The sequence below is a fragment of the Babylonia areolata genome, chromosome 2 (assembly GCF_041734735.1).
Source record: "Babylonia areolata isolate BAREFJ2019XMU chromosome 2, ASM4173473v1, whole genome shotgun sequence".
NCBI lineage: Eukaryota > Metazoa > Mollusca > Gastropoda > Neogastropoda > Buccinidae > Babylonia > Babylonia areolata.
In genome coordinates, this window is record NC_134877.1 from 11920502 (window position 1) to 11943696 (window position 23195).

General features: G+C 44.8%; 1 protein-coding gene and 1 long non-coding RNA gene across 3 annotated transcripts in view; one reads left to right on the forward strand and one right to left on the reverse strand.

Moving 5' to 3' along the window:
• Positions 1-332: 332 nt before the first annotated feature.
• Positions 333-6037, reverse strand: LOC143279029 (uncharacterized). The gene is made up of 3 exons (XR_013054608.1): positions 5917-6037; positions 4385-4445; positions 333-768 (listed from the first exon to the last, which is right to left on the reverse strand). It is a non-coding gene; the product is annotated as an uncharacterized LOC143279029 (long non-coding RNA).
• An 11398-nt stretch (positions 6038-17435) lies between these two features.
• LOC143297786 (uncharacterized) overlaps positions 17436-23195 on the forward strand; it is a 91765-nt gene continuing 86005 nt past the window's right edge. For both annotated transcript variants that reach the window (XR_013057310.1, XM_076610280.1), the window contains exons 1-3: positions 17436-17580; positions 21132-21353; positions 22607-22677. Coding sequence is in view for 1 of the 2 variants with exons in the window: in XM_076610280.1 (XP_076466395.1) it covers positions 21178-21353; positions 22607-22677 (247 nt within the window). In the remaining variant the exon portion in view is untranslated. The remainder of the gene's footprint in view (positions 17581-21131; positions 21354-22606; positions 22678-23195) is intronic.

Genomic DNA, 23195 nt, shown 5'->3' on the forward strand with positions numbered 1-23195 from the left:
CCGGCATCTGAATACAATGAATTAAAAACTTCAAAAATGATAGTGTGTCATTATAACTTGATGTTCAAAATTACAGAATAAACTGAGGAATTTACAGACAGCAAAATGTTAAAAAGTGGGTCGGTAAATTCATTATATATGACAAAAGCTATTAGTGTTACAATCAGTTCTTCTAAAGAACAAGAACAAGAAAAACAATTGCCAAAGTAAAGATTTCTCCACTACTGATTTAAGATGGATGACGATAAAGCATTCAAAATATTCACCGGTCCAGGGGCCAAGTTTTCTTTAGTGCTCCTCACCCCAGGTAATGTTTCAAGATACCGAAAGCTGTGGAGAAGTCAACAACAAGAGTGTGTATGTGCGTGTGCCTGGTACGTGTGTGGAAGACTTGCTGAAGATGTCGACCTCTAAGATAACCTCTTAGATCGATGTTATCACCAGTGTACAGTCTGCTCTTGGATGCCACCAAGGACCGCTGTTTTCCCCTTCCTTCCACAAAACCCTGGCATCCAGTGTCAGTCATGTTTGTTAAAAGGCACCATTTTTTAATCTCCGCAGAATTCCGCATCGCAGTTACGGGAACTGGTTCTGTCTATTGCTGCTGGCTACACACGGGACAGATGTTGACGCCGCTTATGCGAAGACAGACTGGACAGAAGCCGTGTCCGCACGGCAGCAGCACTCTGTACGGCACCATCTGGCACCGCTGGCACCTCCACAGGGGCTGCTGACGTACGTTACGCCTGTGAAGTTGGCGCAGCCGCTCTGCAACAGAACACATACACGTCGGTCAGCATTTTCTTTTTATCTTGTGTGTGTGTGTGTGTGTGTGTGTGTGTGTGTGTGTGTGTGTGTGTGTGTGTGTGTGTGTGTGTGTGTGTGTGTGTGTGTGTGTGTGTGTGTGTGTGTGTGTGTGTGTGTGTGTGTGTGTGTGTGTGTGTTGTGTGTGTGTGTGTGTGTGCGTGCGTGTGTGTGTGTGTGTGTGTGTGTGTGTGTGTGTGTGTGTTGTGTGTGTGTGTGTGTTGTGTGTGTCAGTGTGTGTGCGCGCGCGCGTGTGTGTGTGTGTGTGTGTGTGTGCCGTGGGCGCGCCTCTGTGTGTGCCTGTGTGTGTGTGTGTGTGTGTGTGTGTGTGTGTGTGTGTGTTGTATGTGTGTGTTCCTCCGTCTGTGTCTGTCTGTCTGTCTGTCTATCTTTGCCTGTGTCTGTGTCTGTGTTTGTGTCCGCGGTAAACTTTAATAATTCATCGTAGTAATCATTGTGTTCAGTACGCTCGAAAATACGTTTGACGACTTTGTAACGATTTGCCGAAGCTGGATCATGATGAAGACTGGGGCATGTAGAGGCTGTGAAAGATCTGTGTCATGACATGTGAAACAGCGATATGCCGATCAACGCTCCAGTACACACATTTAGTTTGACAAAAAGATGTTAAGCGGAATTACGGCTTGGATCGATAGGTCTATAATTATATATGTAAGTAATGATAACCCCCTCAACCCTCAGTGGAGTGATGGCCTAGAGGTAACGCGTCCGCCAAGGAAGCGAGAGAATCTGAGTGCGCTGGTTCGAATCACGGTTCAGCCGCCGATATTTTCTCCCCCTCCACTAGACCTTGAGTAGTGGTCTGGACGCTAGTCATTCGGATGAGACGATAAACCGAGGTCCCGTGTGCAGCATGCACTTAGCGCACGTAAAAGAACCCACGGCAACAAAAGGGTTGTTCCTGGCAAAATTATGTAGAAAAATCCACATGGATAGGAAAAACAAATAAAACTGCATGCAGGAAAAAATACAAAAAATGGGTGGCGCTGTAGTGTAGCGACGCGCTCTCCCTGGGGAGAGCAGCCCGAATTTCACACAGAGAAATCTGTTGTGATAAAAAGAAATACAAATACAAATACAAACCCTTCCTACCTTCCCAATACCCGCGTTTTCGGTTTAGTTTTCGTTCTCTTTCATTGTGGATTGTATGGGACACAGAGTGAGTTAGTCGTCTGGACCTGTTTCCGATTCAGTCATGTTAGTATATGCCAGGGTCAACAAAGATGGCGTAGTGAATGGAAGTTGATGGGTTTTTTGACTCACTTGTGTAAACAAAGTGAGTCTATGTTTTAACCCGGTGTTCGGTTGTCTGTGTGTGTGTGTGTGTGTGTGTGTGTCTGTGTGTCCGTGGTAAACTTTAACATTGACATTTTCTCTGCAAATACTTTGTGAGTTGACACCAAATTAGGCATAAAAATAGGAAAAATTCAGTTCTTTCCAGTCATCTTGTTTAAAACAATATTGTACCTCTGGGATGGCCACAAAAAAAAGAAAAAACAAAAAAAGAAGCCTAATTATATGCAAACTGCATTTACTGTTATATCTATATTTTTTGTATTCTCTAAACTTGGCACTTTGATCTGATATTCTGACGCAACAACAAGAGTCATTAGTATTTTTTGTTCAAACAGGAACTTCTTTTGCTAAGCATGGAAGTTTTAATTATTTTGCAAACGTTTTGGTGCAGATAGTAAAAAAGGGAAATTACTCAATTAATGCTAGGGGGCTTAATTTGCTTTAAACTGATCTTTCTCATCTTAAACATTACATTTTGAAATTATACTCAATACATAAAAAGCTTGGATTTTTTTAAAAAGTGTATCACAAGTGAGTCTTGAAGGCCTTGCCTCTCTTGTTTTAATTGGAATCACTAATGTTAATCATGTCGTCAGTTAAATTTTATTGACTTTCTTTCTTTTGCGTTCGACAGCTACGCAGTCAGGGTCGAAGTCCGACGGATGCCACCAAACAAACTCGGACGTCCGGCGAAGATCGGCTACCGTCCCCCAGAGCTTGGTGTTGAGGTCAGCACCCCCAGGCCAGGACTGCTGCCGCATCTTCTCATACAGGGGGCAGTCTTGGAGAATGTGGGATGGGGTCTGGTCAGCCTGGCCGCAATCATATGGGGATGTGGCTGCCACTCCAATCCTCTTCAGGTGTGCTCGGAGGCCGCAGTGTCCTGTGCGAAGGCGGTAGATGGTAGTCTGGTGTCTCCTCTCCAGTGTCCTGATGGGATCCTGGTGTGCCTGGTAGCCTCCATTCAGGGTGACCCTCTTCTGAATCTGCTGCAGGGGACAGATTTTGCTTCCTCATACGTGCCAGGAACGGTCGGCTGTGAGAGCTGGCTTCCTTCCTTAGCAAAGTGGTCTGAGGGTTCCGGGTTCTAATCTCGGTGACGGCGCCTGGCGGATAAAGGGTCGACATTTTTTTTCCGATCTCCCAGGTCAACATATGTGCAGACCTGCTTGTGTCTGAACCCCTTCATGTGTATATGCACGCGGAAGATCAAATACGCACATGAAAGATTATTAATATACGTCGGCGTTCGGTGGGTTATGGAAACAAGAGCATACCCTGCATGCACAACCCCGAAATTGGAGAATGGCTGCTTTCATGGTGGGTTAATAAATAATAATAGTAATAAACAAAAAACGGTCATGCGTGTAAAATGTTACGTCTGTCTCAGTGGGTATGTGTGCGCGCCTGAATTCTGATTGAATGACACAGGAAACCACTGATGCCGGAGCGCCCATAGGCAGCAATCAGTCGGCTCTACTCCAGCCTGTTGTGCAAACGGCCCTGAGTTTGTGAAGCGCTTAGAGCTTGGTCTCCGACCGATAATAGGCGCTATATCATATCACATCGTTAATTTTTACCTGACACTGAGTTATAATTAGAATCACTAATGTTAACCATGTCGTTAAATTCTACTGACATTACCTGGAGTTGTAACTGGGTTAACTAATGTTAACCGTGTCGTTAAATTCTACTGACATTACCTAGAGTTATGATTGGAATAATTAACGTTAACCATGTCGAGTTAGATTCTATTGACATTACCTGGACATGTTTCACGTATAACTAAGTTTTGCTGTCGTACATAACCAGGAACTGGAACCTCCGGACCCTGTCAGAAACAGCCCGAGACTAAAGATAGAAAAGCAGAAAGACCACGCCAGCATCGGTATAGATCAGGCCTGAACACCGACAATGTCGAACACTGACTCAGGAGATACAGCAACGGATGTATCATGGGCATTAAGAGGTCAGAAACAACACCAGACGTCAACCTGTGGGAAAGAACCAGCCAGATTCCTTTCAGTAAGGAAATCAGGAAACAGGAAATGGAGTTGGACTGTCCACACCTTGTGCAAAACCCCGAACATCTTCACCATACACTGGAGTTGGTGGAACCCTCAATGTTGTTATTGTAATGTTCACTTTGTTGTGTTGTTGTTGTTATGGTTGCTGTTGTTGTCGTTGTCGTCGTCAATAAACAAAAATGTTGACGTGCAGGAAATAGGGGCTGTTTATTTCTGTGGGGTTGTCAGGCACTTACCTGCCATCAAGTCCTCCTGACACTGAGCGATCACTGTCACACGTGGACGAAGATTCAGGTTCTGTAAACACACATCATTGGTCTGCATCAGCATCTTGACATCATGGGAATGAGTGTGTGTGCGTGCGTGCGTGCGCCTTTTGCCAGTGTGTGTGTGTGTGTGTGTGTGTGTGTGTGTGTGTGTGTGTGTGTGTGTGTGTGTGTGTGTGTTGGGATGGTTGGTGTGGGTGCAGGGGTGAATGAAATTTGTGACATGCTTTAAGGGAAATCAACAGTGCTATAATAATCGTGAGTCACAATGTATTGTGTATCTATCTCTTAAAAAAAATATATATATTGTGGTTGTTCTAGTATGATTTTGTGTTTGCAGATATCCATTTGTCCAGAAAATATGATGTTTTTGTGCAAATCACCTGACTAATGTTTGTAATGAACAAGTTGAAAATGTGACAAAAAACAAAACACTGATTTCAAAACAACAGCATGTCACTAAAAATATATAAAATGGGAAAACAGCATGTGTTTTGTATTCTTTATTCATTTACCTTTCAGAAAATATATACTTTTATGGGTCTTTCTCCAATAACAAAGAGCACAGAATTTTTGGAAAATTTATACCCGTTTTTTGTGAAAAAAAACCCTGGTAAATAGATTTCACCAGTCATTAAAACGAAGTTGAAATCAGATCCAGTCCACTCATTGATGAGGTCTCTGGGCCCTGAACACGAGGAACATGGCATGGGGCAAGAGGTCAGTTTCTGGTTCAAAACTTAAAGTCCGCCTTCTTTGTCCTCATTCTTCATCAAGCACAAGTACAAGCGGTGGCCGGTATATGCGGAGCACACTGTATATCAAGTAAAACTTTCGGAAGTTCGATTCCCACAGGCTACAGAATACAGAATACTTTATTATCTCAATAAGAGAAATTCATATGTGGTGTATTTTACGTAAACAATACACGAAAATCACAGTCACCCAATGTAAACACATAAAAGACATAAAAAGGTGAAATGCTAAGTTGATGAGGATCTTTCGAACAATGATCACAATCATACACATGCAATAATTACATACTTTCCACAGTCATTCATCAGAAATACATAAGGAAAATAAAATGCATAGATACAAAGTCAATGCTAATCAATCTCATACAATAATCACAAATCAACCAGTGCGATAAACACAGTAAGAGAACAAATGAAAACATCATACTATAGTTAAAAAGGCTCTCACCATTTCTCCAAAGTTTGACTGGAAAATCAAAAGGAGCGCCCAGTCGACAATTCGAATGAGATCATAAACCGAGGTCCCCTGTGCAGCACTTATTTGGTGCATTGAAAAAGAATTCTTGGCAACAAAAGTGTTGTGTTCTGGCAAAATTCTGTAGCAGAAAACTGGCCTGATTGGCACACACACACACACACACACACACACAAGAGAAAAAGAAAATGCTGACCGACGTGTTCTGTTGCAGCGGATTAATAATGACCAGGCGGAGGAAGAAACGAAGAGCAAACAAACAAATGACTTACTTCCATCCTGTATCCTCTGAGGACATACTGACCACATCGAACTGACCACAGACGCTCCTCCGTGGACGATAATGCTCATACACTCCCCCCCGGAGCAACAACAATGCTCTCTGCAGACTTGGCCAAAGAAACCTGCCGCAAGTGACGTAGTGTCGTGTGCGCTATTGCAGAGTTCATTATTAAGTCAAATGCGTGGGAAAATCTATTTTAATTTTTGCCACGGTCAAGGCTGCTAAAACGGGATAGATACAGTATGTCAGGCTGTCCCAGCGTCGCTCCAACCCGGTATGTGTGTGTGTGTGTGTGTGTGTGTGTGTGTGTGTGTGTGTGTGTGAATAGAATAGAATAGAATAGAATAGAATAGAATAGAATACTTTTTATTGTCATAAAACCTTAAAGTTTATAAGACACAATGAAACATAAACAAGTGACGTAGTGTCGTGTGCGCTATTTGACTCCGTCAGAGTTCATTATTAAGTCAAATGCGTGGGAAAATCTTTATTAATTTTTGCCACGGTCAAGGCTGCTAAAACGGGATAGACACAGTATGTCAGGCTGTCCCAGCGTCGCTCCAACCCGGTATGTGTGTGTGTGTGTGTGTGTGTGTGTGTGTGTGTGTGTGTGTGTGTTTGCTCTCACATGCATAAATGGGACAGAGTGTAAATGTGTGTGTGTGTGTGTGTGTGTGTGTGTGTGTGTGTGTGTGTGTGTGTGTTTGCTCTCACATGCATAAATGGGACAGAGTGTAAATGTGTGTGTGTGTGTGTGTGTGTGTGTGTGTGTGTGTGGTGTGTGTGTGTGTGTGTGTGTGTGTGTGTGTGTGTGTGTGTGTTTGCTCTCACATGCATAAATGGGACAGAGTGTAAATGTGTGTGTGTGTGTGTGTGTGTGTGTGTGTGTGTATGTGTGTGTGTGTGTGTGTGTTTGCTCTCACATGCATAAATGGGACAGTGTGTAAATGTGTGTGTGTGTGTGTGTGTGTGTGTGTGTGCATGCGTGTGTGTGTGTGTGTGTGTGTGTGTGTGTGTGTGTGTGTGTGTGTGTGTGTGTGAGTGTGTGTGTGTTTGTGTGCATGCGTGTGTGCCAGTGTGCGCTTGGCTTGCTTGCTTGCGCACGTGTGTGTGTGTGTGTGTGTGTGTGTGTGTGTGTGTGTGTGTTTGCTCCCCGGCACATGCATGAATGGGAGAGAGGACAGATGTATGTGAGTTTGTATGTGTGTGTGTGTGCGCGCGCGCGCTTGTGTGTGTGTGTGTGTGTGTGTGTGTGTGTGTGTGTGTACACCGGGACCCACCGGGACCGGGACCGAGACACCGGGACCCAGAAGTTTTGCATGAATGCTTCCGGGTGTATTTTTTTGCTGAGGGCGAGTGTAGCGTGCGTGTGAAGAAGCACTATTGTGGGTTAGATATTTCTGGCTATCCGTCGCTCCAAGCCAGTGTGTGTGTGTGTGTGTGTGTGTGTGTGTGGTGACCAAACACTGGCTGTTGTAACCACAGAGAGCCGTTTCCCGTTGGGATTCCATGTTTCACTGAAAAAGTAGGATTTGTCTTTAATTTCCTTTCACTTGATGACTGGTGTCTGCATAGTGGTAAGGGGGTGTACGGGTTATTCCTTTGGTTTCATTTCACTGAGTCATGTCTGAAAATGAATACCCTCCGTTTTTGAAATGTAGATAGCAATGAAGAAAGGGTGTACAAGTTTTTCATTCATTATTCCACTTGTATCTTGGGATGTGAGAGGGACTGAAACAAAAAAGCGTATTGCAGCTGAGGAGCGGCGGGTGTACGGGTGACAAAGCCCCTTTGGAACTGACAAAAAATATTGTTTGTGTAGCCGTGTTACTGAACCGAGTGGTCAGTCTAGTAGGGTATGGACGGTACAAAAGAACTAACTAATGATGATTTACTATATTAACGGATAGACAAGAATTCCCGCGCACAGGCCAGGAACATATAGAGGCCAGTCACAAATGGGTTTTTCTATTGTTTTATTTACAATAGTTAAATAGAGAAAAACTAAGAGAAGAAGACGTAAAGGAGAAGAGAATAGAAGAAGACATAAGAAGAGAAGATATAAGGAGAGAAGACAGTGCCTGGAATGACACAAACAAGTGTCATTAGCACAACATGTCGGCACAAGTGAATAGTAAAGCACATGTATACGTATTACATGGAAAGACTACCACTTGGTAATGCATATGTGTGAAGACCAAACACTGACATCAAATGACATTTCTAATACATTGAAACAGTGTAGTTAAAGTGATTGAAGCTATGCTGATTTAGTGAAAGTACACTGACAGTATAGATTAGGTAAAGCTTATACTGTGTCAAAGTGACTCAAATGAACCAGTTTATCATGTTGCACTATACTGGAGTAAGCCGTATAGGAGAGAGCATCACAACTAAATTGCAGTTAACAGACTGATACATATCAGGTGGTTTTAACCAATAACTGATATTAATCCAACACTATCTTGTGATGGAGTCTCCCGTCAGTCCGACGGATGAGTAGGCAGGAAGGCTTATCTGTCAGTGTGTGTCCTCATGTGGGAGAAGAGGCCGATTCTGGATGCGCAGCTCTTCCCACAGGTGTTGCATGGGAAAACGTCTCCAGAAGTTGAGCCCTGCTTCCTTCGCTCACGCTTCTCCTTAATGGCCAGTGTTCTCTTGTTTTCAAACGTCTTTATGCCACTAGAGCACAGCATCTTCCAGCGACAGCGGTCAAGGGCATCAGTTTCCCAGGAAGCGATGTCTATGTCACAGGCTTTGAGGTTTGTCTTCAAGGTGTCCTTGAAGCGCTTGCAGGGTCTTCCAAGTTCACGATGGCCTTCCTTAAGCTGGCCATACAATAGCATCTTCGGGATCCTGCTGTCTGTCATGCGGACAACGTGTCCTGTCCAGCGTAGCTGGTACTGGATCAGCAGGCTTTCGATGCTGGGCACGCCGCTTCTCTCCAGGACCTGGAGGTTGGAGACCCTGTCTTGCCACTTTATGCCGAGGATCTTTCGTAGGCATCTCTGGTGAAACTGCTCAAGTTGTTGAATGTGACGGCGATACGTCGTCCATGTTTCACAGCAGTACAACAAGGTGGTCAGCATAACAGCTCTGTAGGTTTTCATCTTGGTGCTGAGCCTGATGCCTTTGTTGTTCCACAGCCTGCTGTTGAGTCTGCCAAAGGCGGAGCTGGCCTTGGCGATGCGCAGCGTCACTTCTGCATCAAGGGCTCCATTGCTGCATAGGGTGCTGCCCAGGTAGCAAAACTTGTCGACTGACTTGATCTCTGTGTCATTGATCTTGATTGCAGGTGGGGGGGGGGGGGGGAGGGGGAGGCACTGGCGTTCTGTGAGCTAGCCGGTTGGTACATGGACTCGGTCTTGCTGAGGCTGATGGTCAGTCCAAAGCGCCTGCAGGAGGTTGAGAACCTGTCCATAATGAACTGCATGTCCTCATGGGTGTGTGCAGCAAGCGCGCAGTCATCAGCGAAGAGGAACTCTCTCATCAGTGCCTCAAACACCCTGGACCTGGCATGGTCGCCGCAAGTTGAAAAGTTTGCCATCTGTGCGAAACTGAATGTAGATGCCCCGGTCACAGTCTTGGAAGGCGTCAATCAGCATGGCAGAGAAGAGAATGGAGAACAGTGTGGGTGCCAAGACGCAGCCCTGCTTCACTCCATTTACCACAGGGAACGGATCCGACATGTCAGTATTTTCCTATACTCTCGCCTGCATGCCATCGTGGAAAGACGCAATCAGCTGGATTAGGCTCTCTGGCAGCCGAACTTTAGGAGGATCTTCCACAGACCATGACGGTTCACCGTGTCAAAGGCCTTAGTCAGGTCTACAAAGACCATATGGAGCTCCTTGTTCTGCTCACGGCACTTCTCTTGCATCTGGCGTACAGCAAACACCATGTCACATGTTCCCCTGCCTGAGCGGAAGCCGCACTGTGCTTCAGGGATGACTGTGTTGGAGACATGGTCAACCAGTCTGTTCAGTATGATGCGGGCGAAGATCTTGCCGGCGATGCAGAGGAGAGAGATTCCACGGTGGTTATCGCAGGATGTTTTGTCTCCCTTCCGTTTGTAAAGGTGGACAATAGAAGCATCCTTGAAATTCTGATGTCAGCCTGGATTCCATCCGCTCCTGGTGCTTTTCCTGACGTTGTCAGCTTCAGGGCCTTCTGGGTCTCGACCTTGGTGGGAGGGGCAGCTAGCGAGTCATTGACTGGTAGCTGTGGGAGGGCTGCAATTGCCTCGTCAGATACGGACGAGTCCCTGTTGAGGAGGGTGTTGAAGTGCTTTGCCCAGCGGGCAAGGATGTCTTTCTTGTCTGTCAGGAGGGTGGTCTGGTCCGAGGCTCGGACAGGGGTTGATCCTGTGACTCTCGGCCCATACACAGCTCGGAGACCATCATGGAAGGTCTTCATGTCATGAGCATCAGCAGCGGACTGAAGCTCTTCGGACTTTCTATCCCACCAGGTGTTATTCATCCTCACGCAGCCTCTTCTGTACGAGTTGTTTGGTTTGCAAGAACTGGTTCTCCTTCCTCTGGCAGTCTTTATCGGAAATGTGATCCTGATGCCGTATATGCAGTGTGTTCAGGAGATTGGAAATTCCAGAGTCGTTCTCGTCAAACCAGTCTTTGTGGCTCCTCTGTACAAAGCCGAGTGTGTCAGCTGCTGCTGTGTACACAGCATCTCTAAAGGTGCTCCATACCGTCTTCTTGACCTCGGTCAGGTCAGGTCATTAGATCTGCTACTGGTAACCTGTAATCCAGTACAACCTGTTCAGGGTCGGGTTGCCGGCGACTAAACCGGCACTCCCACCGCTCCCTTCCGGGACTGGTGAGGCGGGTGGCTAGACACCCTTATGGAGATCCATAAAAGGGCGTTGGCTCAGGAGAGCCACCGACGGCCATCTAGCTCCACCGTGCTGTGTGCATGCCACACGCAGTTGGCCCCCGGGGTGTGTCTACCCATGCATGCGAAGTCTGGATCCGGCAGAATCTGCGGAAGAAACCTATCGGTTCAACGGAGAGGAAGGCGGTTACAGCAACGCACTGTGGAGTGCAGAGAGCAAGATGAGACACCGAAAGGATATCTTGGTCATCCACTGCATCCGTGCTCATCCTCCAGTCGTCTCGACTTAGTCTTGCCACTGGAAATTGGTGGACCCGGACGAGAGAGTGAGGTCGACGTTGCGCAACTCCTCTTCACTTTAAACAAACTCATCGCGCAAGTCATCAGTCATCCAAAATGACCTTTCATCCTTCATCATTTCATCACCCCCAAGTCCTGTGGCGACAGGCGAGCGACGAAACGACAGGTGTGGGTACACTGGCAGTCGCAGCCGCAGACCTGCACGCAGGCGGCTCAGGCCATAGGGTCGTTCTTCGTCGACAGGAGCAGCGATGGAGCTCGGCAGCCGTCTGAGCGTCTGAGCAGCCCTCTTTAGGAATGCACTGCTCACCTCCCTGGCATGAGGAAGGGGCTAGAAAAGGTGCCCTAAAAATTGCCTGCTCCATATCACCCTGGCCAGCATACCGCGGCTGGCGGGGACCCTACATCAGCGGTCGAAACAAGAAAGAAAAGAAAAAAACAAGGATCGTTCCTCTCACCATTGGTGCTTGGAACATAAGGACTCTCCTGGACAGAGATAACGCGGACAGACCCCAAAGGAGAACGGCACTAGTTGCATCCGAACTCGCCAGATACAACATTGACATCGCAGCCTTGAGTGAGACTCGGCTTGCAGGCGAAGGCGAGCTCTGTGAACAGGGATCTGGTTACACCTTCTTCTGGAGTGGACGAGGAAGCGAAGAGCGACGTGAGGCTGGCGTTGGTTTTGCAGTAAAAACAGCACTTGTCAGCAAGCTAGCTGGAATCCCAAAGGGAGTCAACGATAGGCTTATGACCATGAAACTCCCACTGGCATCTGGCCAGAAGCACCTCACCATTGTCAGTGCCTACGCCCCAACCATGACCAACCCGGATGAAGTGAAGGCGAAGTTCTACGAGGACCTTCACTCTGTCATTGCTGCTATCCCTAAAGCAGATAAGCTCATCATTCTTGGGGACTTCAATGCTAGAGTTGGCTCTGACTACATCTCCTGGGATGGAGTGATTGGAAAGCACGGTGTGGGCCACTGCAACCCAAATGGATTGCTTTTGCTTCAGACCTGTGCAGAGCACGAACTGCTGATAACCAACACAGTTTTCTGCCTCCCTACCCGTAACAGGACGTCATGGATGCACCCTCGCTCAAAGCATTGGCATCTCATCGATTATGTCATCGTCAGGAAAAGGGATAGGCAAGATGTACGTGTAACAAAGACCATGTGCGGCGCCGAGTGTTGGACAGACCATCGCCTTGTAGTCTCGAAGCTGAATATTCGAATCCAGCCCAAGAGACGCCCCCAAGGCCAGAAGGCTCCAAAACGGCTTAACATCGCTAAGCTGAAAAACATCACCATCAAACAGTCCTTTGTGGAGCTGCTGGAAGATCGTCTGGAATCCGCCTCTCTGGACAACCAGAATGTGGAGTCTGACTGGAGGACCCTGCGTGAGCTGATCTATAGTACAGCTTCAGAGACCCTGGGACCCATGACCAGAAAGCACAAAGACTGGTTTGATGAAAACTGTGATGAAATCAAGCAGCTTCTGGATGAGAAACGCCGTCTGCATCAAGCCTACCTGAGCAACTCAAAGTCCACATCAAAAAAGGATGCGTACGATGCCATCCGCAGGACTGTTCAGCAAAAGTTACGCCAGATGCAGGATAAGTGGCTGAGTGACAAAGCTGATGAGATCCAGGGATATGCTGACAGGCACGATATGAAGAGGTTCTATGATGCCTTAAAAGAAGTCTACGGCCCCACATCCTCAGGATCATCCCCCCTCCTCAGTGCAGATGGGAACACCTTGATCACCGAGACGGAGAAAATTCTCGAACGCTGGGCTGAGCACTTCAACAGTGTCTTAAATCGCCCTTCCTTCATAAATGATGAAGCCATAGACCGTCTCCCACAAGTCCCCATCAACGAAGCACTGGACGATCCGCCAACACCTCTTGAGACCCAGAAAGCAATCCGTCTGCTATCCAGTGGCAAAGCACCTGGCTCAGACTCCATACCAGCAGAGGTCTACAAGGATGGAGGCACAGTACTGACTGAGAAGCTCCATCAGCTGTACTCACTCATGTGGAAAGAAGAGACGATCCCCCAGGATTTCAAAGATGCATCTATCATTCACTTATACAAGCGAAAGGGGAACCGGCAAGCCTGTGATAACCATCGGGGCATTTCCTTGCTCTCCATCGCAGGCAAGATACTTGTCAGGATCCTACTAAACCGCCTCACAGCACACCTTGACCAAGGTCATTTGCCTGAGAGCCAATGTGGATTCCGGAAAGAGCTCGGAACCACCGACATGGTGTTTGCTGCAAGGCAGCTGCAAGAGAAATGTCAGTAGCAAAATGCTGATCTGTTCTCCACCTATGTCGACCTCACTAAGGCCTTCGACACCGTGAGTAGAGAGGGACTGTGGAAGATCATGGCCAAGTACGGATGCTCTCGGAAATTTATTTCCTTGGTCAGCCAATTCCATGAAGGCATGCAGGCTCGAGTCCAGGACAATGGCGAAACATCTGCTCCTTTTGCTGTCACAAATGGTGTCAAGCAAGGCTGCGTCCTGGCTCCAACGCTGTTCAGCCTCATGTTCTCTGCAATGCTTACTGATGCCTTCAGAGATGGCGATGTTGGAATCGGCCTAAAGTACCGAACAGATGGCAAGTTGTTTAACCTCAGAAGGCTTCAAGCAAAAACGAAGGTCATGACAGACATCATCAGAGACTTTTTGTTTGCTGATGATTGTGCCCTCAACGCTGGATCTGAAGCTGACATGCAACTCAGCGTCGACAAGTTTGCCACTGCCAGCAGGAACTTCGGCCTTACCATCAGCACGAGGAAAACTGAAGTTCTCCATCAGCCAGCCCCAGGGAAACCCTACGTTGAGCCCAACATCACAGTCAACGGTCAGAGACTCAGTGCGGTGGAGCGGTTCACATACCTTGGCAGCACACTGTCACGAAATGTGACAATCGACGATGAAGTGAACGTCAGGATTGCAAGAGCAAGCGCAACTTTTGGTAGACTCAATGCAAATGTCTGGAACAGAAGAGGCATTAGTCTTGAGACCAAGCTAAAGGTCTACAGAGCAGTAGTTCTCCCCACACTACTGTACGCCTGCGAAACTTGGACAGTGTACCAACGACATGCCAAGAAGCTGAACCACTTCCACACAACATGCCTCAGGAAGCTACTGAACATCAAGTGGCAAGACAGGACCCCAGACACAGAGGTGCTCGCAAAAGCCACCCTTCCCAGCATCTTCACCATCCTGATGAAGTCCCAGCTTCGCTGGGCTGGACACGTGGCGCGCATGCCAGACCATCGGCTGCCCAAAAGGCTCTTCTATGGCGAGCTGCAACAAGGGAAGAGATCACACGGAGGTCAGAAGAAGCGCTTCAGAGATACTCTGAAAGTCTCTCTGAAAGCGTTTGATATCAACCCTGACTCCTGGGAGGAATCTGCAGTGGACCGTGACAAATGGCGCGCTGCTGTGCACAAAGGCGCCAAGTTGTGCGAGGCCAACAGGACTGCTGCAGCTGTTCAGAAGAGGCAGGCCAGAAAGTCACGGGCAAACAAGCTCCCTGACAATGGTATGCCTGTCTTTGTCTGCCCCAACTGTCAGCGAACATTTCGTGCGCAGATTGGACTATTCAGCCATCTGCGCATTCACAGATAGATTCATGAGCATCCTCCCCCCCACCCCACCACCACCCTCCCCCCATCCCCCAGCTGGATGACAACGATGGTCATCATCGATCTCGATGGACACACCATCACCACCACATCAGTCGATGCAGGAATTTCTTGGAGAGCTACTTAAATTTGCTGCTGCAGCACGTCCTTGGTGATAGGGAGGCGGTGGATGTTCAGCTTCCTAGGGGGTTTCTGCCTGGCTGGCTGGAGCTTGCGTGCAAGTCTGATGTTCATCTTGCTGCGTACCAGGCAATGGTCTGACCAACAGACTGCTCCTCTCATGCAGCGTGTAATGGAAACATCACCTCTGTCCCTCTGCCGGACAATCACATAGTCCAGCATGTCCCATTGCTTGGAGCGGGGGTGCATCCATGTGTTCTTGTACTTGTCCGCTTGTTGGAAGAGGGTGTTGGTGATGGTCAGTCCATGCTGCGCACAGAGCGAGAGCAAAAGCAGTCCGTTGGAGTTGCACTTGCCAGTGCCGTGCTGTTCTAGGACTTTTGGCCACGAGGAGAAGTCCACGTGGGCATTGAAATCCCCAAGGATGATCAGCCTGTCCTTTCTGTCTACTGCTGAAATGGTGCGGCTGAGCTCCTCGTAGAAAGCTTCTTTGATGTCAACAGGGTTGGTCATCGTCGGGGCATAGCAGCTGATGACTGGCGAAGCGATCCTTGGACAGCTTCAGACGCAGGGTCATCAGCCTGTCGTTTATCCCACATGGAAGGCTGTCAAGCTGTCGTGCAAGTTTGGTTCATATGGTAAAGCCCACGCCTGAGGTTCTTGGGGTGCCATCTGGCTTCCCATTGCAGTAGAAGGTGTAGCCCCCTCCAACTTCCTCCAGCTGGATTTCACCCGCAAAACTGGTTTCGCTCAGGGCTGCTATGTCCACCTGGTAGCGATCAAGCATTCTAGCAATGGGCGCTGTGCGTCTTTCTGGTCTGTCGTCTCTGTCTAAGAGGGTGCGAACATTCCAGGCACCCAGAGTCAGGGCATGACTCCTGATTCTTTTCATTTGTTGTTTTCGACCGCTATTGTTGGATGTCCAAGTAGGTGCGGTTTCCTACTAGGTACTAGGTGAGACAGGCTTTGTTTGGGGATCCTTTTATCTCCCCTTCCCCATGTGGGGAGAGCAGTGCTGTCCCTAAAAAGGGCTGCTCTGACACTGTGGGAGGATACGGGCACCGCATCTGCCCCAGTCTACGACGGACGACCATCACCCCACAGTGGCCGCCTGCGTGCAGAGTCGTGACTAGGAACTGCCAGCAGCATCCTCTGCCTGTCCCCGTTACCACTTCTCCATCGCCGCAGGGCTTGGGAAAGCTGGGTGTTGAAGGGCTAGCTCGTCATTCCGACATTAGCATGGACGTAAATGCCGCGCACATACAATTCGGTTGGCATCAGTACCTCGGACTGTTCTTTTTCAGTGCGCCACTGAAGTGCGTGCTCAGTGCACGCACCGGCCGGGCTGGTCAGACGCTGGCCGGGGGTTCAGTTCAAGTTATCACTGATCCCGGCCGCGTCTCATCGGAATGACTTGACTGACTCAGGCTACCCTGAGTTTGTTTTTCCAGTCAAACTTGTGACTGAGCCAAGTCTTCATCAGCTGTGACCATTATGCCACCTTGGCGTTCAGCCGGATTGAATCAGTCATACCAGGCTGTCAGCCCCACTGAGTGACGGCGGCCGGTATTGCGGAACGTGCCACCGCACTGAGGTGGACCTTCTGCTCACTGAGTCAATGGTCTAATTTGCAGGTGTCAGGAACTTCCCTGGTGCGGTACTGAGGATTCGAGTCCACATCAGTTCTTCCAGTCCGTCCATGTACGGGGAACTACAGTAAGTCGGTTTGGCGATATGAGGTGCTGGCCCGGCGGTCTCAGTATACTGACCTCACGGCAACTTAGTCGGCCGCGCGGTATTCAGACGCTCCTCCGGCAGCTGGCAGCGGCGGCCCGCCCCGACGGTCTAGCTTTGCTAGGGCCGAGTATCACAGTGACCATCGGCAGCCGTGGCATGAGAGTCACAGCGGAGCCCGAGTTCCCGGCTAGTCCTTTGCCATGCCGCACTGACCTGAGTGTTCCGTTTGAGACTGAAAAAACAGCAGAAAAAAGAACCGAGAAAAAAAGAGAAAGAGAGAAGAGAGAGAGAGACAGAGAGAGAGAGAGAGAGAGAGAAAGATAGATATATAGACAGACAGAGAGAGAGAGAGAGGCAGAAGTCATAGTTAAAGGGACTGAACTGAAGTTACCCGGCTCATGCCTCACTGGAGGCTGCTCTGATATTCTCCAATTTTGTCTACAGTTTCTCCTTTGTTTAAATCCCTCTTTAGGATGAGGGATGGATGTGAAAAAAGCATTCACTTTGCTTATCTGTTACCCTCGACAATGAAGAATTTGTCTAATCTTGCCTCTTTTGCACCCCTGCCTTTGCCACTGATGCTGCTGCTGGTGATTTCTGTCAGTGTGCATCGCACTGCCATCAAAATGTATATTTTTTTCTGGTAATGTTTGATGTCTGGTCAGAAGGTTTTAAAAAGTGATTAATGTTTTGTGCATTTTTCATCTTTGGGAAAGGAAATGTGTTCAAAATGTGCAACTTCATCCTTCAGAAACTGAAGGGTTTAAGATTATAACTTAAGGATGATCTCCCTTGTTTCCACAGAGGCCGCTAGGGCCTTGTATCCTTCAGTACACAAGCACCTGTTATTAGTCAACAGGACGACGCGGAAGAACAGAAACTCAAATTTTTGTCGCCTGTGAAGAATTAACTCAACCATGACTGCTGTTGATCCTGCGGATATGTTGTCAACAACTCAGTTAAAGCAGTGAAAGTTTATATGCGTGGTATGCAGACCAGTTTATATGATTTTTTTCTTCACATTCTGTCGAGATGCTGTTTGTGATGATTCACTCTGATTGTGATGTGCTTGCAGTATTGTGTCGTAAATTGATTGATGATTGATCGCGATTTTGTTAAGACCATTTGATATACAATTGCGACCATCAGTGCATGGAAATATTCAGGAATGAGTTAGTATGCCAGTTGATCTAACATTCTAAGTATGACTGTATGCACGTGCCCACTGGTGTCTCACAGGGAAGTTGCAGGATTTGTCCTTGTACAGCGTAGAGAAATGAAAAATAAAAACAGTGTCCTGCATACAGACTTCCAATTCTGCAATGTGCACCTATTGACAACAGATCTCAGAGAATTCCATTTTACATCATTTTACAGATTGCCACTGCCAGCACTGATATTTACTATTTTGAGTCCTGGACAGCATAGCAGTGCCTAATTAGGCTCAGACTAATCCGTGATTTAATTACACAAATCCGTGTTTGTGGTTTTACTGATGTGTTATTCATTTATTGTGTTTTGAAAGTGTCAAATTCTATTTTCTATTGAAAATCTCAAGAGGAAACTGAAACTGAATAAATGCTAATAATAGTTTCTAGCACACACAATAAGAGGAAGTTGTTGTGTTCATTATGCTGCGCTGTGGACTTATTTAATTGTTTGAATTTGAAGTGTATAAGTGTTGTGACTTTGGGAATGTTCAGAAACAGAGACATATCATGCAGTGTTTTAAAGATCATATTCAGAATCAGAGCATACTAAAACTACAAGGATAGGTTACTACTCAGTGTTCTTGAAAATGAATAATCCAAACTTTAACTCATGTAGTAAAAAAAAAAAGTAAAAAAAAAAAAGGTTTCATATAGATCTATGATATGAAACATTACAGAAAAAAGTTTTTCACACACCAGGCTTTAAAAAAAAAAAAATTTAACATTCCTCATTAAAATTTTTATTTTGGGGGGAATGGAGAGGGAGGATGTGTGTTCACACTCCAAAGGTAAAGAAAGCCATATTTTTTCACAAAGTAGATATACTGATTTTCGATGTTAGATAATATTGGAAATGTAGTGATGATGATAACGATTAGTGAATAACAGTATGTGTGCTTTTATTTTTTTATTTTTTATCCATTCTGTGTAAATGTTTCACACAAGCCTAGCCTAGGCTCTCAAGGTCTGATCAGTATATCGGGTATGCAAAGGTCAGGCATCTGGTTCCTTAATTTTTTTTTTTTTTTTTACGCCCCCCCTCTTCCCCCAAACAGCAGATGTGGTGTAGTGAGTGTATGGAACCTTATGCATGCTCTGACACATTGAAACTGAAATTGTATATCTGTCTGTTCTCTCTCTATATATGTATCTATATATCTGTGTATCTGTCTGTCTGTCTGTCTGTCTATCTGTCTATATATATGTGTGTGTGCGTGTGTGTGTGTGTGTGTTGTTACTATATATTAGACAAAAAAAGAAAAAGAAAAAAAAGAGACGTGTGTGTGGGGGGTTGGGGTGGACAGGGGATGAAGGGGGCTATGTGGAAGGTGGGGTATAATGAGCTGGATATGAAAAATGTGGCCTGAGTAAATGTATGCTCAAGAGGGTGTGTGTGTGTGTGTGCGCGCGCGCAGACGTGTGTGTGCATGTTTGGTGATTTCTTTTTAATGCTTAGATATTTTGCCATTCCTGATTTTTAGACTGAAAGGAAGAAGAAAAGCAAACCCTTTTCTAAGTACTTGGGCACTGGACTGTTTGATAATGAAGCAAGAAAATTCATATATTAACATTGGTTATTCAAAAATGTTTTGAACAGAGTGCTTTAAAATTACTCAGATAATATTAATAATATCATATATATATATATATATATATATATATATATATATATATATATATTATTATTATTATTATTATATTGCTTTATAACATCACAGGTAAGGACATGTTCAGAAGTGATATATATTATAATGTTCACAAATACATGTGATATTTGTGGTATATTTGGTTTCAAAAGCATTAATTTTACATCTACACATAAGGGATGTTATTTTTCTGTTAATGTAGACATGTTTCTTTACATTAGTAATAGTTAAATATATGTAGTTTGTGATTGTATTGTATTTCATGAGGGAAATAGGAAACTGTTTCTATGAATATCATTCTATAGAACTGACTCTGGACGACAGTTTGCTCCTTTTTGTGTGTGTGTGTGGGTTTTTTTTTTTTTTTTTTGCTGCTCTGTCCACTTTATTGTTCCAATAAAACGAACAATGAGATGGCATCCAGCAATACATGATTGTAGTGCCTCACAGACATTAAACATTGGTTAAATGACTCATTTCAGTTATCACTTTATATCTTGTCTGTAATTTCAATGATTGTAGTGTCTGAAGCACCGACTTAGAATTAACATAGAAAAGAATGTTAAAATTGTATTATTTAAAATGAATTAAAAGATTTAAGGCCATCAGTATTGCAGTGAGTTCAGCTGTGAAAACTGATTTATTGTTTCCAATATGAAACAATATCTCTATCTTCAGATCAGGTATCAAATATGCAGAACCCACCTTTTTATGAATTACTCATCCATCCGTATATATTTCATATGATTTAGGTATTTATTTTGAATGTAACAAGGATTTTACGTAACTGGCTAATATATTTATTTTGTCATCTTTTTTTTTCCTCATATATCGGTATGGTCAATATCAAACTGAGCTCTTTGTAGTTCCCAATTGGGAGTATGAAAGAAAGGTGGTCTGACAAATACAGATTTTTTTTCAGTTCAATAGTAATCTTAGAGCCCTTTGTAATATCAGAAGCATATAAGATGTTGCTAGTATTATCTGAGAAGAAATTATTTTGCTCATTTTCGAAAATCAACTAAGGATCTAAGTTTAATTTTTTGGCTTTTTTTAATATATTTTTTTGGGTGTTGTGCTTTTTATCAGAAATTTAGTAGAGGCAACTTTTCTATGGTCATCAAAGGGTAAGATTTGTGCTTCGTTATATGTGCATAGATGAGGCATGCATTTAAAGCCCTAATCTGTGTGTGTGTGTGTGTGTGTGTGTGTAGTATAATGTTTGTCACTGTGTGTATGAATAATTCAAAGTATACCACCAAGATGCTGTTAATATTATCTCTATGGAAAACATTTTCAGTCTCATCTTCAGACTAGATGGTGAAGTAAGTGCTCATGCTACTTTTGTTAATCTCATTTGCAAACATTCCAGACTGACATGACTGAAGACACTTGCACAAATGTGTCGCAAGCATCAGTTGGAAGCTGATAAGCTAAATAGTAGATTTCTGTTTGGAGCTGTGCGCTCCGTTCAGATTCAGTGATTTGCTGATTAGTATAATGCTTAACAACAACAAAAAATATTTTGATAAATTGTTCATGGCACATTGACGGTGTCTTCCAGTATTCATGTTTCTGGCATGTAGGATTATATGCTGTTTTATTATTATTTTTTTTGTTTGTTTGTTTGTTTTGGTACAGAATTATTTGCAGTTTGCAAAGATCTTTTCTTCTTTGCAGATTTATATATTGTTGACACCAGACAGCTGAAGACCAGGAGGTCACAATGAGCAAGACCAAAACAAGATCAACAAAGCCGCCAACGCCTGTCTGTGAGCAGGACCATGACAAAGACAAAGAGGTGGTCCTGGACCTGGCAGGGTTTGTCACACAGGTGGAGAGGTTCTCATCCCTCATTGAACCCTTTGCCTTCATCTTCTACTGCATCGATGACGTCAGGAGGTGAGAACAAACTGTATGCATGTCCTGTTCAGTTTGGAGTGCTTGGAGTTTGACTGCATTACATTATGATATATTGAGAGGGGAAAAGGTAAAGAGACTTTTCTTTTTTCTTCTTCTTTTTTATGCTGTGATTTTACCCCCATATATGTTGATTGGAATCTGGAATCAGCAATTTTGTCCCCTGAGGAAGGCAAAAGGCTGTTCAAAACATTAGAAATATTTTGGTCTTGTTGGCTTGTGTTCTCGTTTTTGTATACTTGGTATATGTATACATTTCCACCTGGTAAAGAACCATTCTTATATGATGCTTAATCTTGTGTGATGCAACTAAATGCGCTTTAAGTATGTGTGTGTAAATTTATCTTAACGCATGTGATGATGTATATTTCAAGAGTCTGGAATTGGCACTGTGTATCTGATTATAGATGTGTCTGGTTCTTTTTTTCTTTTTCATGCCCATCCATCCAGTGTGTTTGACTGTGAGGATTATTATTCTTTAAGAAAATGTTTTTAGTAAAATCTATTGTGTCATGTATAAAATTTCTTCTGTGCTGTAAAAACAATGGAGCTAAGTTAAGCAAAATCTATTTTTATTGATGAAGGTGTCATTAATTACCATACAGAGTGTGATTGGCTGTTGCTCCTCAAGGATAATGAAAGTAGACATACCAAGCTTTCTGACTGGTGGTTTTTGGACACACAAACTTTAAAATGTAACTCTGAAAAATCCTGAAATGACGTGGACGATGCATAGGTCATGGGGAAAACAGCAATGCTTTTTTCATCACACACACACACACACACACACACACACACACACACGCTATCGTGAGGCACTCAAGAGATTAATGATACTGATAACAATGCAAAATTTACTATTCAGTGCAGTCAACATACAATCATTTATCAGTGTTATAGCTTTGCAGAATTAAGTTTAGTAATGACAACATTTTATTTTCTGTGCTTATCATGACATAGTCATGTAGGCTTCACACACACACACACACACACACACGCATACACACAAATACCTCATTGTGTCCCGAGCCAAACCTAAACTCTGAAAACTCCAGGGTGTAGTGGTTTGAATAGAGATCAAGTCTTAAGACACCACTCTTGGTTGTGCATAGTGATAAAGAAAAGATTGTTGGTTTGAAATATTTTGTGTGTATATGTGTATATTGAATTTGAAGATTAAATATACTGTGTAAGCTTTACAGTGTGAACATTATTTTCCTTGTTCATCTTTGCAGATGGAGATTTCCCAATATTACCATTGCTTTCTGGGTGATTGCCAACATCTGCTGTTTTGTTTTAACTCAAGGTGAGGTTACCTTGTTTTTTGTAATCAGTGTTGACGTTGGAGCTTTTTAGACATAATCATAATGGGAAAGAACTACACCAAGTGTGTTTGTGTCTGTGAATTTGGCTGTTGGGCATTTATAAGAAGATAAAACAATTTTTACACCAAAGAAGTCATTCCCATATCCCATTCAAGGCCATTTTGTTTGGCATCGTGCATAAATTCATACACTTTGGAAGCAGAAGATGAGTTAGTCCTGCACATGTGTGGACAACAAGAAATACTGTGTTTTGTCAAGGCTGCAGTCTCTATTTGTGTTAAACTATTTGCCTTCTCAGTACTGCGACTGTAACGTGTTTCCTTGAAACCAGGCTTACCAGTTGATGTGGTGTCTTCGCTCTTAGAGCTTGTGAGATTCTCTTGGCAATCGTCAAAAGTTCTCTAAGAGATCTGCATTTCTTTTCTATCTTTGAAAAAAGAAAGTTGTTTTATTTTTAAGGTTATCAGTTATGTTTCAACTTCGTTTGTTTATTTGTATG